At 39.5% G+C, this 17,437-nt stretch overlaps 1 protein-coding gene across 1 annotated transcript in view; it reads right to left on the reverse strand.

The window, feature by feature from the left end:
• Positions 1-2,050: 2,050 nt before the first annotated feature.
• The window catches only part of LOC126259816 (nibrin), a 157,809-nt gene continuing 142,422 nt past the window's right edge, over positions 2,051-17,437 (reverse strand). The window contains exons 9-10 of the mRNA XM_049956854.1: positions 10,121-10,279; positions 2,051-2,330 (exon numbers count right to left, since the gene is read on the reverse strand). Of these exons, the coding sequence (XP_049812811.1) occupies positions 2,145-2,330; positions 10,121-10,279 (345 nt within the window). The 3' untranslated portion in view covers positions 2,051-2,144. The remainder of the gene's footprint in view (positions 2,331-10,120; positions 10,280-17,437) is intronic.

The raw sequence follows: 17,437 nt of genomic DNA on the forward strand, positions 1-17,437 counted from the left end.
GTTGCAATTGTAGGTGGCAGATTTCTACAGAGAAAGTATTGTACCACAGTTTGGTAAATGCCTCACTCTGAATGGCGATTATGCATAAAGACAGCTTAAGAGTGTACCTTTAAAATACGTGTAACAAAATTTGATTTTTCCATATTGTTATTTTCTTTTATTTCAAATGTTACTTTATGGATAGCTCTTAGAACATTCCACACTGCATGGATTACTAGTTTTATTTTACCTGATGACAACATCCTCCTGGATAGTCTCTGCCATAAATCTGGATGGGGACTACTTTACCTCTGGAATATTTTACCCAAAGGGATGAAATCATCATTAAGTCAAACAGTAGAGCTGCATGCCCTTGGGAGAAATATTGGTTGCTATAGTACCAACACAGTAAGGCCATACTGTTTAATGTCACAAGGAGAGATCAGTCAATCGTAAAGACTGTTGCCTCTGCAACTACTTAAAAAACTGCTGCCACTCTTAGGAATCACAGGCTACTCTGGTCTCACTATAGATACTTCGCTGTTGGATTGCACCTACAGCACAACTATCAGTGTCGTTGAGGCACAAAGACCACTCCATCTTCACAAAGATACCAATTTGATGGTTGTAGAGTGGGCTAAAGAGAGACAATGTGTTAGTTGAGAATAAGGTAATTCACATCTTCAATGGTGATTAGAGGAAACTATTGACAGCTAGGAGGTGAGAGATGGGGTACTGCAGCCACAAGTGCACTCTTTTTAGGTATAGAACTGACTCAAATTTCATCTTCTTGAGAAGTAATACCCATCTGTGTCAAGCTAATCTGGTTGATGCATTTCTTGCATGTGAAAGTATTCTTTGCATGGAATGGCCAGCAAAATCACTGGTATTAATCTTATGAAGTTTACCTGGGATGCAATGGGGAGGTGAATTGCAACCCATCTGGCTACTACCAAAGGACTCCACCATACATGGGAACAGATCTCTCTAATGATGAGGGTAGACCGATAACAGAGGACTTGACTCATCTCATAGGCAGCTGTACCACATTGCTGCATACTGTTGTGTGGCAAACTGGTATAACCATATACCTAAAATGTTTATTATAATGGACGGAATTTTCTTTTTTGTTTGTTTTTTTGTGAGATGTATATCTTTAGTTACATAACATTCCTAATTACATGTTCTGGATACCATTTACGACAAAAGTCTTGTAGTTAGTCTATCTCATTCATTAACACTTCTGTTTAGGAAAGAAAAAAAAAAAAAAAAAAACGCTAAACTTCTGGATGTTAGTGCATTTCTTGTATAGTTGTTAATATGGAAGTTTTCCTTTTGGTATTTCATTTGTATCTTATTATTTAGAAATACAAGTGTAGAAATCAATATAAACCATTTCTCATTCCAAATCACAAAGTACTGATGGATTATAGTTTTATCTTTCATCAAGACAGATGTCATTACTGGAGCACCAGCTCAGTTGGAAAAGAGTGAGGGAGGGTTTCATCCTTGCCTGTCTGAACACTGTAATATTGTTTTGGCTGTTGTAATTACAAAAGGGCCATTTCATTAAAAACAGCTCAGTCAAGTTAGATATATTTATTCAATTCCATATCCGATTTTAGGTGTTTATCACATTATAAAGTGGATCCCAAAGAAACTGAAAGAAAAAAATTATCTTTGATATATTGAAGTTGTTAAGAATTGTCCAGCTTCTAAAAAAATTTTATTGGCCTTTTTAAATGCTGTCTGCTACCCAGCACCTCTTCTGTATGGCCGCGCGGGGTATCTGCGTGATCTAAGGTGACTTGCCATGGTTCGCACGGCTCCTCCTGTTGGAGGTTCGAATCCTCCCTCAGGCATGGGTGTGTGTGTTGTCCTTAGTGTAAGTTAGTTTAAGTTTGATTAAGTAGTGTGTAAGCCTAGGGATAGATGACCTCAGCAGTTTGGTCCCATAGGAACTTATCACAAATTTCCTTTTCTTCTGTATGGTCAACTACCTAAATCAAGACAAGTGGACATACGGATGGAGAGCTGTTGATATTTACACTGAAAATAATAAAATACAATGTGTATAAAAAAATTTTATTTCTTATATTGCAGTGCCATTTTTTATGCAAACAATAAGTAGTATAACAGTTTTCAGCTTGTCCCTTTCCCAAAGTCTATCTAACTCTCTTTGATTTCTGTGAAGGCTGGAATGCCCATTGGTCATGCTCTGCATCATCAACTTCATCACTATCTGCACCATTTTCTTGTATTTTACTGAAGGAACTTGTTGCTGTTTCATATAAGATTAACTCCTTTCCTCCAATAATGTGAGGTGTAGAACGCTGATATGGTAGACGAGCCTTAATAGAAGGAAAACAGAGAAGACAATTAATACATTTTACAATGGAGTGGGTATCTTGTATCTGCTGTTTTTCTCTATATTACAATATTTCATAAAGTAAGCTGCACAAAGAATATCAAAAAACACACACATAAATTTATGTCAAGCAGGAATGATTCATTCCTGTGATCCAGAAGCCGAGCTGAATAATCTAAAAGTACTACCAACAAATGCACTGATTTTTTTCCTACACTGTAGCAACTCAAAATGACCATCCTACCACAGGATCTACTTCAACAGATGTACCAAACACTAGATTTGCTTTCTAAACTCAAATGAAGACTCAAACTTATTTTTTTAAAACTATTAAATCTCTCCAAGCACTAGTTTTCTGCACAAAAAATTGCTAAAATGAGCCATGTCATATTTCTACAGTAATCAAAGAAACACTTTTAATGTTGGTTGAGTAAATTCCACCAAAGGAAAATTCACCTGAGAAAAGTAACAGATATGAGACTGAATTACTGGTCGGCACTTACCTTCAGTTAGTAAAATGTTTAGCACCACTGACAGACACGTGTGAAAGTAAAAGTGATGACATTATCTTAGCTTTTAGAGCTATTAGTTCCTCCCTTGGATAGGAGAGAGTGGGGAGGATCAAAAAGGAAAGGCAGACTACTCTTTTCCCAAGATGTAGTGTGGACAACGGTCAAAAAGATGATGGAGGAGGCATCAGAGAGTAGTAGGCCAGATAAGGTACTTTGGTGAGCACTTCACATTTTGTGTATCCCACAATATTATCCTGAGGCAAATGCTCGATATCATAAGTGGTGGCTGTTTGTTACTGCTGGCAAGCTGTAACTGAAGAGTCACATTCTAATGAACTGTTGGATGATTCACGTGCCTGCCAGTAACAGCAGTATGATTGGGAAACATATGCACTAACAAAAGTCTGAGGTTTCTGCTTAAGTTTATGGTTACACCTGGGGACGAGTCTGATGGTTTATAGGAGGACCCAAATACACATTTATGCCTGCCCTTGGTACTGAGTCCTGTCCAAATGAACTTCGATGCAGTCTCAGTTTCTATCTCGATGGGTTTGGGTTTTTTGTCAACTGTGACAAGACATCACCTACATTTATTAAATGTATTTTCAGATTTACATAAAAGATCTGGCTGCTACCAATTTCGTATTTTTGCCAGCCTGCTATACCTCGTATTATTATGGGCTCCACTACTTCAATTCTGGGATTTAGTTGTGATTGCATTGGCAGTTGATCACTAAGATTTTAATCATCTCCTCTGTTGGGGGACATTAATTTGGGCCTTGAACTGATACTGCAACTACATCTACATCAACCCTCTGCAAAACAACTGTGAAGTGGAAGGAAAGAGGGTACTTTCCAATATACCATTTATTAGGGCCTCTTCCCATTTCATTCAAATATGCCTCTGTGCATACTGTAATCAATCCAATCGTGACTTCATGATTCCTACAGGAGAAATACATACGGGGTCATAGGATAAGACTAGAGTCATCATTTAAAGACGCCTCTAAAAATTTTGTAAATAGGCTTTCTCAGGATAGTTCATGTCTATCTTCAAGCATTTGCCAGTTCAGTTTCTTCAGGATATCTGTGACACTCTCCCATTGGTTAGACAAACCCATAAACATTCACAATACCCTTCTCTGTTTACATTCAGTTTCCCCTGTTAGTTCTATTTGGTACGGGTCCTAAACACTTAAGCAATATTCTAGGATGGGTCACTTATACCGGGCCGGTAAAACATGTCACTTGACAGCTCACAAGTGGTTGGCTACTCTGCGATTGCGAGGTTGCAATAGCTGCCACCGCACATGCCCACAACTCCGAAGTATGTTTTGTAAATGTAAGCTACAATCAACATTTATACATAGGTGCAACAAAGAACGTTTTTCTAATAATGGAGAGAATGACGACGGAGACTAAGCATTTGATAGTATATTAAACCAGGAAATAAAAACACCCGAAGTTAATGACAATATCTACAAAAAGTCGTTCCAAATTGTTACAGTAATAGCTGCATGTAAAACGTCGTATAATAATGTAATCTAAGCATACCAAATGACATGCTATCCACACTCATAGAAAGAAATAAAGCAAAGCGTGCATAGCCTATCTGATTGCAGAGAGAAAAAAAAAAAATTAATTCTGTATACATTTACACTAGCCAATTTACGATATCAATGGCACAATTCCATCCAGTTCTCCTTCACTGTCATCGGAATCGGGGCCAAAACCGTTGTCTTTGTCATCATCATCATTAACAGAAATCATTAATTGTTTATTTTCATTTATAATGCCATCTATAGTATGTGCTTCTCTTATTAGTTTAGCAACATGGTCTACTTTTTTCCTCCATGAGGTAGTGTCTACAGTAGCAAGACCTTCATGTAGCAGTCTTTCCATTTCTGCTATAGTAAAAGTCTTGTTGTTACTTCTAATGTACACCTTGACTTCACTCCAAACCAATTCAACTGGATTAAAATGACAGTGATAAGGCAGTAGCCTAATTACCAAGTGACGCTGTTTGCTTGTAATTTCATGTACAACGTATTTAGGCATCACAGGCTTATTTTGTTTCAGGAGCGAGTATAACAGCAGCTTTGTCATGCCCATGTCTGCAGCAATGTCTCTCGCCTGCAACCACTGCGCCATAGTTTCTTTACGGTCACTAGTGGTGGGAGTTTTATCTAAAATCATAGAATGGTATATTGTCCATCACAAAAACTGTCGGAACACTAAACTGGAGCAACAAATTTTTAAACCACTGTAGTAACTGTGGGTGGTCCATATCCTCATGATACTCACCGTTTTTTTTTTGATCAAAAAACTAGAAGTCCTTCAGGCACAAAGCCATTTGAAGATCCTGCATGGGCCATAATTAATCAGAATCCTCTTCCTGTTGGCTGATGACGGCTGCTATTCCGAGTATCATCTGTCCAGCATTTCTCAACTGATTCTTCAGTGCTAACCCAGATTTCGTCTAACCGTATGACTGAGTCTATGTCCTTTCCTACAATTTTGTGTAAGAAAATGGTATGAGCTGCAAAGACATGAGCTTTTTCTAGTAACAGTTTTTGTCTATCTAACTTTTTAAAATGGAAGCCCATATTTTTTAATATCATCTTAAGTGACGTTTTCCCCCCTGAGAAAAGTTCACTATCTTTTAAAGAAATTAAAAACTTCACTATTGTGGGGTATGCTTTCCTTTTATAGTATCCGTATATGTGCCGACAAATTACATCGGATTGGAAAGAATCAACATCTGTAACAGGACAAGGCTGCTTTTCTTCCTTGCCCAGAGTACTTAAAAACACCCTGTTTCTTCCACAGCGGCTTTCTTCCACACTGTTTACTTCACTTTCTTGTAAGTCTTGAAGTAGCACCCCTTTTATTATAACTGTTCTTTCACTGAGTCCTAGAGTTTTCAAGGTACACTATAAAACTTTATTGGCAGGAATCGACGCATGCCCATGAACAGAAACAAATTCTTTTTCTTGCTTGTAAAACTCGTGTGTCCTCCGTAGCAATTCCAAAGCCTGACTATTTAATGGCACTCCGCGGCACAATGGATTGTCGCATGGTGAACGACATCGTTTTGGTGACATTGTTTAACAAACAAAAACTGTAGTCGAGGTGGTAACACAACACAACACAATACAACACAACACTGCACTAACATACAATGTTTACATGGAAGCCGGCAACGTGGTAGCGTCAATGCCGGAACCGGCTTTTGTTCGGTGCTGTTACTGGTTCAGAAGACGCGGTGCCTCCCATTCCTCACTTGTTTGTTAGTTATAGTACCAACTCTACAGCGCTTGGGGAGTGACCTTGAAGTGACATGTTTCAGCAGCCCAGGTCTTTTTTTTTTTTTTTTTTTTTTTTTTAGGTGATTTTTAAGCACTCTCTATTGTACACTGATTGCATTTTCCTAGTATCCTACCAGCAAATTGAAATCTGCTAGCTGCTTTACCTATGACTGACCCAATGCAATCATTCCATTTCACATTACAACATAGTTACATCCAGGTATTTGTACGAGTTGATTGATTCCAGCTGTGATCCACTGATATTACAGTCATAGGATTCTACATTTTTTTGTTTTGTGAAGTGCACAATTGTACATTTCTGAACATTTAAAGCATGTTGTTAATCTTTGTACCACTTTGAAATCTTATCAAGATCTAACTCAAAATTTATGCAGCTTTCTTCAGACAGTACTTCATCACAGCTAGCTGAATCACCTTCAAAATGTCTGAGGTTACTATTAATATTGTCCACAAGGTTGTTAATATACAACATGAACATCAAGTGACCCAACATACTTCCCTGGGCACACCTGTAATTACTTCGATACAACAGGCACAGGGTAATAGAGATTCATGTGTCTGAAACGATCTATGCATGAAGCATACAGCAACTGCCACCGTCATACCTTAGCAAAAGACTGACTGAGAATCCGGGAAAATTCTGGTCCTATGTAAGCTAAGGCTTCCATCCAATCACTCGTTGACCAGTCTGGTGCAACAGTCAAAGCTAGCAAAAAGAAAGCTGAAGTTTTAAATTTCTTGCTTAAGAATTAGTTAATACAAATACTAACATACCATCATTTGACCATCAAACCGACTCCCATATGGACAACATAGCAATAAGCATCCCTGGTGTAGAGAAACAATTGAAAGAGTTGAAAACAAATAAGTCACCACGTATGGATGGAAACTCAATTCAGAATTAGAAAGTGTAATCTATGGCACTGACCCCTTACTTAGCTTGCAGTTATCATGAATCTCTCACCCAGTGCAAAGTCTCAAGTGACTGGAAAAAAAGCACAGGTCACTCCTGTACATAAGAAGAGTAAACGAATGGATCCACAAAATTATAGATCAATATCCCTAACACGGGTTTGCCACAGAATCGTTGAATATATTCTCAGTTTGAATATAATAAATTTTCTTGCGACTGAGAGGCGTATGTCCATCAATCACCATGGTTTTAAAAAGCATCTCTCGTGTGAAACTCAGCGTGCCCTTTCTCACATGATGTACTGTGAACAGATGAAGGGCAACAGGCAGAAGCCATATTTCTGGAAAATGTTTGACACAGTGCCCCATTGCAGGCTGTTAAAAAAGGCACAAAGCATTACCTTCTTAAGTAATAGAACCCAGCATGTTGTCCTTGATGGCAATTGTTCATCAGAGACAAGGGTATGATCAGGATTGCCCCAGGGAAGTGTGATAGGACTGCTATTATTTTTGATATGCATAAATGAGCTGGCAGGCAGAGTGGGCAGCAACCCGCAGTTATTTGCTGATGATGCTGTGGTGTACGGTACAGTGTGGAAGATGAATGACTGTAGGAGGATACAAGATGACTCGGAAAAAATTTCGAGTTGGTGTGATGAATAGCAGCTAGCTTTAAAAGTAGAAAAATGTAAGTTGATGCAGGTGAGTAAGAAAAACAAACCCTTGATGTTCGGATACAGCATTAGTATTGACCTATATGGTACAGACACATCATTTAAATATGTGGGCATAATGCTGCAAAGTGATATGAAATGGAATGGGCATGTGAGCATTGTGGTAGAGAAGGCAAATGGTCAACTTTGGTGTAATGGGAGAATTTTGGGAAGTGTGGCTCATCTGTACAGGAGACTGCATACAGAATGCAAGTGTGACCTATTCTCAGTACTGCTCAAGTATTTGGAATCTGTACCAGATCAGATTAAAGGAAGACATCGAAGGAGTTGAGCTAGGCTGCTAGGTAGGTTTGAACAACATGCAAGTGCTAGGGAGATGCTTCGGGAACTCAAATGGGAATCCCTGGAGGGAAGGCGACAATCTTTTTGAGGAACATTACTGAGAAAATTTAGAGAACCAGCATTTAAAGCTGACTGCAGAACAATTCTACTGACATAAATGTTGTGTAGGGATCATGAAGATAATATTTGAGAAATTAGGACTCATATGGAGGCACATAGACAGTCGCATTTCCCTCGCTCTATTTATGAGTGGAACAGGAATGGAAATGAGCATTAGCAGTACAGGGTACCCTCTGCCATGCACTTTATGGTGGATTCCGGAATATGTATGTATATGTAGCTGTACATGTAGATCTGTCGATAACTCTCCAGCCAAGGTAACATGGTGCATACTTCCCACCAAAAAATCCTCAAAGCATAGATGTGGTACAAATTGTAAGTCAAATGCTTTCTGGAAATTGAGAAATACTTCATTTACCTGACTGCCCTGATCCATGGCTATCAGAACATCATGTGAGAAAAGTGTTAGTTGAGTTCCACATCATCAATGTTTACAGAACCTACACTGGCCGGTATGGAGGAGGTCATTATGTCTTCCAACTAGTGGGCACTGTCTTTTGTATGATGGATTCACAGTAGACTGTAGTTAAATGAGGGTCTAACTCGGCCACAAATCTGATACGTATATATTGGGCCTTGAAGCTTTGTTCAATTTTAGTGATTCCAGCTGTTTTTCAACACCATTGACAGTAATATCTACTGCATATCACTCATCTCTGGAGTGGTGTGAGAATTCACCTGAAGCAACAACTCCAGGTTTTCATTTGTACAGGAAAATTTGAAACCCAAGTTCAGTGTTTCTGCTAATGTTATGTTACCCTCCGGTTTCATTCTGTGTCTCATCCATGAGTGTCTGGACACTAACTTTGATACCACTAGCAGCCTTTACATATCATCAGCACTTCTTTGGCTTTTGTGAGAGATCCTTCAATAATATTCTCTAATGGTAATTATTGATGCTTTTATGCACTGTCTTCTAGACAGCCAAATATGTTCCACTCTCCCTCTAACTATTGCCCTATAGTTTGTTTTACACCCACTGTTGTAGTAGTCTCTGTTTCTTTAGAAGTTCCTCTATAGTGATTGTATACCATGGAGGGCCATCCCATCATGAAGTATTCTAAGAGGTATATATCTTTCAAGTGAATGGTCAACTATTCTCCAAAACCTGAGTCACAGTTCTTCTACACACTCTTTTCCAGAAGTAAATGTTTTGAGTGCATTCATAAGCTATGTCACTACTGCTTATTGTTTTAGTTTGCTGAAACTATAATCCCTTCTACTTGTTTTAGTTGCACTTTGTACTTTAGTAATCATTGTTACTAATAATGGCTTGAGGTCACTCGTACCAGTTTCTATGTGGATATCCTAAAAAAAAGGTCAGGTCTGTTTGTTGCCATTAGACCCAATATATTTTCATCACGAGTGAGCTATCAAACAATTTCCTCAAGTTAGTTCTTAGAGAAATCATTTAGTAATATTTTGCAGGATGTCTTGTCACATCCCCCACTAATAAAACTGCAACTTTCCCAACTGACTGTTGGGTGATTAAAATCCGTTCCAACAATGACAGTATGATTGGGGGTTTCCTACAGCTATCAGTATATGGACTAGGTGAAAGGTCATCTCATCTAAACAGAAAAACCCCTGTGTTACCTCCAAACGCAAGTATGATGAGGCAAGGATTTGAATGCAACTCTTCTTAAGTATGACGTCACTGTTTTAAAAAAATGACCTCTGAGGAAACTGCTGAGACTGATTCTTCATTCTTCCCTTCTTATTCTTTTGCAAATCTATTGGAAAATGATATGCTTTTGTTCATATATACTCTAAATCAAATTAATTGTTGTCTAATAAGCTAATTAATACATGTGAGGCTAGGTGTTGAATAAAGTGAATGGTGAGCACTACATTAACAACTACAAGAAGCACGAAAATACATACCTTCCTGAATTTTTTGAAGTTTTCAACTGTGTTATCCTCTTTAACACTGCTAACAGAGGAACATTCATTTTTTCGGATGACCAAGTTCTTCAGCAGGATGGTTGTCTTGTTCACACCAATAGTAATGTGGCCATCATCATCATCTTCTTCTTCCTTGACCTTAAAAAAATGAGGAAGTAGAAACAAACAATTTAGGAGAAAGGTGACCACTCACCGAATGTCAGAGGTGATGAGTCATCAACAGGCACATAAACAAGACAGAAAACTTTGCTAGTTTTTGGATGAATCCTTTCTTGAGCTCTCTCTCTCTCTCTCTCTCTCTCTCTCTCTCTCTCTCTCTCTCTCTCTCTCTCACACACACACACACACACACACACACACACAGCTACTGTCATCTCAAGGCACCCAGAGACAACAATGGCCGTGTGTGTGTTTTTCAAAATCTGAACAATAACTCTGTACACTAGCTTGTAATTTCTAACAGCCTTCTTTCATTCAAATGACCTGTCTGCCACTCACCAATTCTTCTATGTGGTGAGTAGCAATTTACCACTTTCTAATTGTTGAAATTAACAACAACAACACATTCAACCAACAAATACATCACCTAGAACAAGGCACATTATTCAGTTTATATGCTCCCTCATACACTGTAATAAAGTGAAACATTAAGATATAAAAACAGGTGTTCTTTCTTTGATTGAAAAATGAAAATAATGCCCTAGCAGTTTCCAATATCTATATCTCCTACACATTTTGAAAAGTTCAACTTAACCTTTAAAATACATTAATACAAACTATAGAGAAGAAAAAATACAAGATTTCAGCATTTTTATGTAAAATCACATTTTAAATGCTATTATTCTTTCCTTTTCTTGTTTCCCCACAATTGACGATTCACTTCCTCACAATGCTGTACTCCAGACATACATTCTCATAAATTTATTCCTCAAAGTAAGACCTATACTTGACAACAGCAGACTCACTCACTCTCTCTCTCTCTCTCTTTTTTTTTTTTTTTTAAGTGAATAATGCCCTCCTTGCCTGTGCTAGTCTGTACTTATATCCACCTTGCTCCACCCACAATTTGTTACTTTGCTACCAAGGTAGCAGAATTCCTTCACTTCATGTCTTATGTGGCCAAGAGTCATGTGCTGGAGAAAAGAAGAGTGGCTGGAAGTGACAGACAATAACCTGCATCTACTAAAGTCCATATCATGTCCGTGGTATACCTCCTGCCAGTCACACAGGGGGGATGAGTTCCTACAACATAACCTGAAGGTTATAATGATAGTTCTAGAAAAGTATGTTGATTATTGAACAGATTATATGGCCTGAAACAGGCACACTGCTGTTGGAATGAAAGATCCACTAATTATGTGATGGAATTAGGATTTAAGAGAAGTAAAGTTGATGCTTGTGTCTTTATGAGTCAGAAAATTTCTGACAAGATTTTCTTCAAACTCTATGTTGGTGACTGACTGACTGTGACAAATAATGACTGTGAACTTAAATAATTTATTGAAGATCTTGAAAGAGAATTCAGAGTAAAATCAAAGCCAGCATCACATTTCTTAGACTTGGAAATGATAGAAAAGAAGATGGGCCCATTCAAGTCAGTCAGACTCACTACACCAAGAAAGTTTTGGAGTGCTTTGGCATGAGTGACCGTAGAGCTGTAACAACTCCAATTATCAAGGATGATGGCATAGAAGAGAACTCTATTAACACTGAATATCCTTATCGACAAGCAGTTGCATCCTTGATGTACCTAATGTGTGGGACAAGACTAGGCATATAATATGCTGTTGAAGTAGTATCTAGATGTCTTGAAAATATAACAGAGCATGTAATAAGAGTAAAAAGAATTTTTTGCTGTTTGAGAGTCATGTATGACTATGGACTTATTTACAAAAATGGCGAAAACGAAGGCATTCTTGAATGTTATAGTGACGCTGATCGAAGAGGTGATTTAGGGACTGGACGATCTACCTTAGGTGTTCTCTGCCTGTACTTTGGTGCACCTTTTAGTTGGATGAGTCAGTGACAAACTTCAGTTGCAATCTCTACAACAGAAGCTTAATTTGTAGCAGCTGGTGAAGCAGCATGAGACATGGTTTGGATGAACGGACTTTTAACTGAACTTTGCCAGCTAAAGGATTCAAAACCTTTCCTACAAGTGCACAGTGAAGCTGCTGTTCAACTAGCATAGAATCCTGAATTTCACCAATGGACAAAACATTTTTGCCTCAGACACTTCTTTGTTCAAGAATTAGTTACAGCTGATGAAATTAACATTTCGAGAGTAGATACAGAAAATCAGCTTGCGGATTTATTAACAAAACCATTATTTGCTACCCAACTAAGACAGTTGTGCAAAAACATGAGGGAACGTAAGTTATTAAATAAGGAAGCATGTTAAAGTTTTGCATTGTAAACAGTCTTACTTAATAACTTCACTGAGATTTAAATATCTCTGTCTTACCAGGCAGATTTTTTTGCGTTCTTTGCCACAATGGAAATTTATTATCATTGTTAAGTGTTATTCTGTAGACTTCTAATAAACCAGCATTTTCTTTTGTTTGTTCTACGAAAAACTTGTGTCATTCCTAAATAACCAAACAAGTTCTGCCTGTTAGCAATTTGAGTGATATTAGAAATCTGGAACAATATCACCTTATTCTTCCTACTTAGTGAAAACAAGAATAAGATCATCCTGATCAGTTTCAGTCACACATGAACTAAGTGAGTAGTGGACTAAAATTTTATTTCAGTTTTATAACGGGGAGACTTATTATCTGTAAAAGGCAGGCTGAATGAACTTTTTTGAATAGTGCTAGTCCGGCTACAAGTAACATGACTGAAAAGTATCATTCTCCTCGTCATTAATGCTACACATAATAAACAAAATGCTGAATACTTGCAATATGATTCCAATGTAACCATTTTTTGGTACAAATGTACCTATGTGTGTTTTGTCTGAAAGTTGAAAACTGTATTCATGGTAGTATTCTAACTTGGATGTGTTTTTCGTAGTCCTGTTAATAAAAAGTATAACTGAGGCTGAAACATTTATTCAGTCCATCAGTACCTCGGTGTGTGCACCAAGAGCTTGAAAACCACATTGAGACTGATCAGCAGAATCAACTAACAAAGACCTGAGATCGAATCAGTTCAGCACTAGACTCCATGATCTGACAGTCTTGAGACGTTACTGCATAGTCACCTCAAAGGATTAAAATTTTTCTTATTGGGAAGGGACATTAAACTTGGAGTTATACAGTATGCATTGTAATTAATGGTGGGAACTGACATGACTGACGGTACAAAAACAGAAGCAAAAACAGCCCAGTAAACATGGGTTCACAAACAAGTCCTATGAAATAATGTGAGACACAGCTGCTTTCCAGTATTTACCTTACAGAAGCAAAATATTCAGTAATGTTGACAGACATAATGCAATATCTGAGCAAAAGTTTCTGGAACACCTCATGTAATGTGGCTCTGACTACCAGACGTCATGAGAGGCAGACCCACCAGCACAGAAGGAGGTGGGGGGGAGGGGGGGGGGTATTTTGTTGTCAGTAGAGAAACAATAGCTAACACTCTCAAATCCAAGACTGTACCAAGCAGTACTGAATGTAAGCTTGAGGGCAAAGAGTAGAGTGGGCGTTACTGTTGTCAACAGTAAGTTCTATGAGAGAATGGAACAAGCTTGTTTCCAAACAAGACACACATCTTATACCATTGACATTTGGACTGCTGTGCTGTAGTTTCAGCGCAATACTTGTACAAAGGTAACTGGGGTGAGAAACCAAACAAAACACAATAATTCTGTAATGAGCCACAAGAAATATGTTCAGAGAGTGCCCTGAGTATCCTTTGAAGGTCTGTCAATGAGTTTTTGGTTCATCCTGTACATCGTGACCACAACTCGTGCATAAAGGAAATAGCTTCCAAAAAACTCATCCAATCAATTCATCAGTATTGGTTATCAGTATGGAACCCTTATCAGGGAGGAATAGTACAGGAGTTAGAGATGAGCCTACAAAAACTAATGCATGTCATCATGCGTGCATTCCCACACACATCACATGAAATGATCATGATGGGAACAACCAAAGCTCATGTGGAGGCTTCCCAACATCGTTCTCATCCACCACTAACAAATGGAGCAGGAAAGGGGCACAATATAATATTGGGAAATGTACGCTCTGCCACTAACTGTAAGGTGGCTTGTTCATGGCGTACACAGGTTTTGAAGTAATTGGAAGTTACCAGGCATGTAAATTACTTGTAAAATGGAATGGATTGGTCAGGAGAGCTCAGTAACTTTTAATGTGGACTGATCGCTGAACGTCACCCGAGTAACAAATTCATCAAGACAGATAAACCACGACCAGTCAGAGCTCTTGTACTGACAGAGAGGGACCATTGAACACTGCAGAGAATAGTTGCAAAAACCTGCATGATATCAGCAGAAGGATTCACTTGTGAGTTCACAAGTGCCACCAGCAGTTAAGCTAGCACTATGACTGCATCACAAGGAGTTCAAGAGAATGATGTAAAATGGTCGAGCAGTTCCTTGTAAGCAATACATTTCTGTAGTCCAAGAGCAATGCCACAGGACAGCACATGAACTGAAATGAATGATTTGGAAAGATAACTCATGCTATACCCTCCAGCAATCTGGTGGAAGGGTTTGGGTTTGGTGAATGACTGGAGAACATCACTTGCCATGATGTGTAGTGCCAACAATGAAGTATGGAGGATGTGGTGTTATCGTACGGAGGTGTTTTTCATGAATAGTCCTACTACTAGGAAATGAGACACTTAAAGTAGTAAAGGAGTTTTGCTATTTGGGGAGCAAAATAACTGATGATGGTCGAAGTAGAGAGGATATAAAATGTAGACTGGCAATGGCAAGGAAATCGTTTCTGAAGAAGAGAAATTTGTTAACATCGAGTATAGATTTAAGTGTCAGGAAGTCATTTCTGAAAGTATTTGTATGGAGTGTAGCCATGTATGGAAGTGAAACATGGACAGTAAATGGTTTGGACAAGAAGAGAATAGAAGCTTTCGAAATGTGGTGCTACAGAAGGATGCTGAAGATTGGATGGGTAGATCACATAACTAATGAGGAAGTATTGAATAGGATTGGGGAGAAGAGAAGTTTGTGGCACAACTTGACCAGAAGAAGGGATCGGTTGGTAGGACATGTTCTGAGGCATCAAGTGATCAGAAATTTAGCATTGGAGGGCAGCGTGGAGGGTAAAAATCGTAGGGGGAGACCAAGAGATGAATACACTAAGCAGATTCAGAAGGATGTAGGTTGCAGTAGGTACTGGGAGATGAAGAAGCTTGCACAGGATAGAGTAGCATGGAGAGCTGCATCAAACCAGTCGCAGGACTGAAGACCACAACAACAACAACAGTCCTACTACTGTAGTCCTATTATTGCGCTTAAGAAAATGCTAAATACAGGAGGATTTGAACACATTTTACAGCATTGTGGGCTGTTTACAGTAGAAGAACTGTTCAAAATGGTGATTATATCAGTGTGACAATGCACCCTCTCATAAAGCAGCATCTGTGTTGTTGGACAATAACATTTCTGAAATGGACTGGCCTGCCCAGAGTCCCAACCTAAACCCAATGGACCACCTTTCTGATGGGTTAGAATATCAACTTCACTCTAGACCACACTGTTCACCTCCTCTGGTTTCAGCTCTTGTGGAATAATGGTCTGCCATTCCTCCACAGACATTCAGATACCTCACTGAAAGTGCCCTCCACAGAATTCAAGCCATCACCATCATAAAGGCGAAGCGTGCACACCCCATATTAATGTCCGGTATTATGTGTAAGGATATTTTTTATTAGATAATGTGTAAGCACACTCACTTGGTCTCCTCTTACCCTGAAAACAGGTGCCTTCCTCTCATCTCAGTGACCTATTCTTCGTTTTTAACTTCCCATCCTATCACTCTGTGCTTCTTGAGGAAGGAAATAGAGGTTCCAAATCTAGGAAAGCGTGTTCATACTTTTAAGTGTGTTTACTGGCAGTGATTAATATTTTTTAATATTTTGTTTCCTGAAGACAAATAATGGCCAGCATGTCTCTCTCACAAAGTTTTTCAATTTTCTTGGTTGAATTTTTCATATGAAATATTGTCCTAGTTTTCACAAAAGTATTTGAATTCTAAACTTTTCGAAAAGGCCTCAACTAACTGGACTTGAATTGCATCCAAGGCCACTGATTGTGGAATGTAGTGCATAAATAATAGGGTACTGGCACATTTTGCTACTGAAGAAAGATTACACCTAATGCACCAATATACACTCCTGGAAATTGAAATAAGAACACCGTGAATTCATTGTCCCAGGAAGGGGAAACTTTATTGACACATTCCTGGGGTCAGATACATCACATGATCACACTGACAGAACCACAGGCACATAGACACAGGCAACAGAGCATGCACAATGTCGGCACTAGTACAGTGTATATCCACCTTTCGCAGCAATGCAGGCTGCTATTCTCCCATGGAGACGATCGTAGAGATGCTGGATGTAGTCCTGTGGAACGGCTTGCCATGCCATTTCCACCTGGCGCCTCAGTTGGACCAGCGTTCGTGCTGGACGTGCAGACCGCGTGAGACGACGCTTCATCCAGTCCCAAACATGCTCAATGGGGGACAGATCCGGAGATCTGGCTGGCCAGGGTAGTTGACTTACACCTTCTAGAGCACGTTGGGTGGCACGGGGTACATGCGGACGTGCATTGTCCTGTTGGAACAGCAAGTTCCCTTGCCGGTCTAGGAATGGTAGAACGATGGGTTCGATGACGGTTTGGATGTACCGTGCACTATTGAGTGTCCCCTCGACGATCACCAGTGGTGTACGGCCAGTGTAGGAGATCGCTCCCCACACCATGATGCCGGGTGTTGGCCCTGTGTGCCTCGGTCGTATGCAGTCCTGATTGTGGCGCTCACCTGCACGGCGCCAAACACGCATACGACCATCATTGGCACCAAGGCAGAAGCGACTCTCATCGCTGAAGACGACACGTCTCCATTCGTCCCTCCATTCACGCCTGTCGCGACACCACTGGAGGCGGGCTGCACGATGTTGGGGCGTGAGCGGAAGACGGCCTAACGGTGTGCGGGACCGTAGCCCAGCTTCATGGAGACGGTTGCGAATGGTCCTCGCCGATACCCCAGGAGCAACAGTGTCCCTAATTTGCTGGGAAGTGGCGGTGCGGTCCCCTACGGCACTGCGCAGGATCCTACGGTCTTGGCGTGCATCCGTGCGTCG

Source organism: Schistocerca nitens, chromosome 5 (assembly GCF_023898315.1).
Source record: "Schistocerca nitens isolate TAMUIC-IGC-003100 chromosome 5, iqSchNite1.1, whole genome shotgun sequence".
Lineage (NCBI taxonomy): Eukaryota > Metazoa > Arthropoda > Insecta > Orthoptera > Acrididae > Schistocerca > Schistocerca nitens.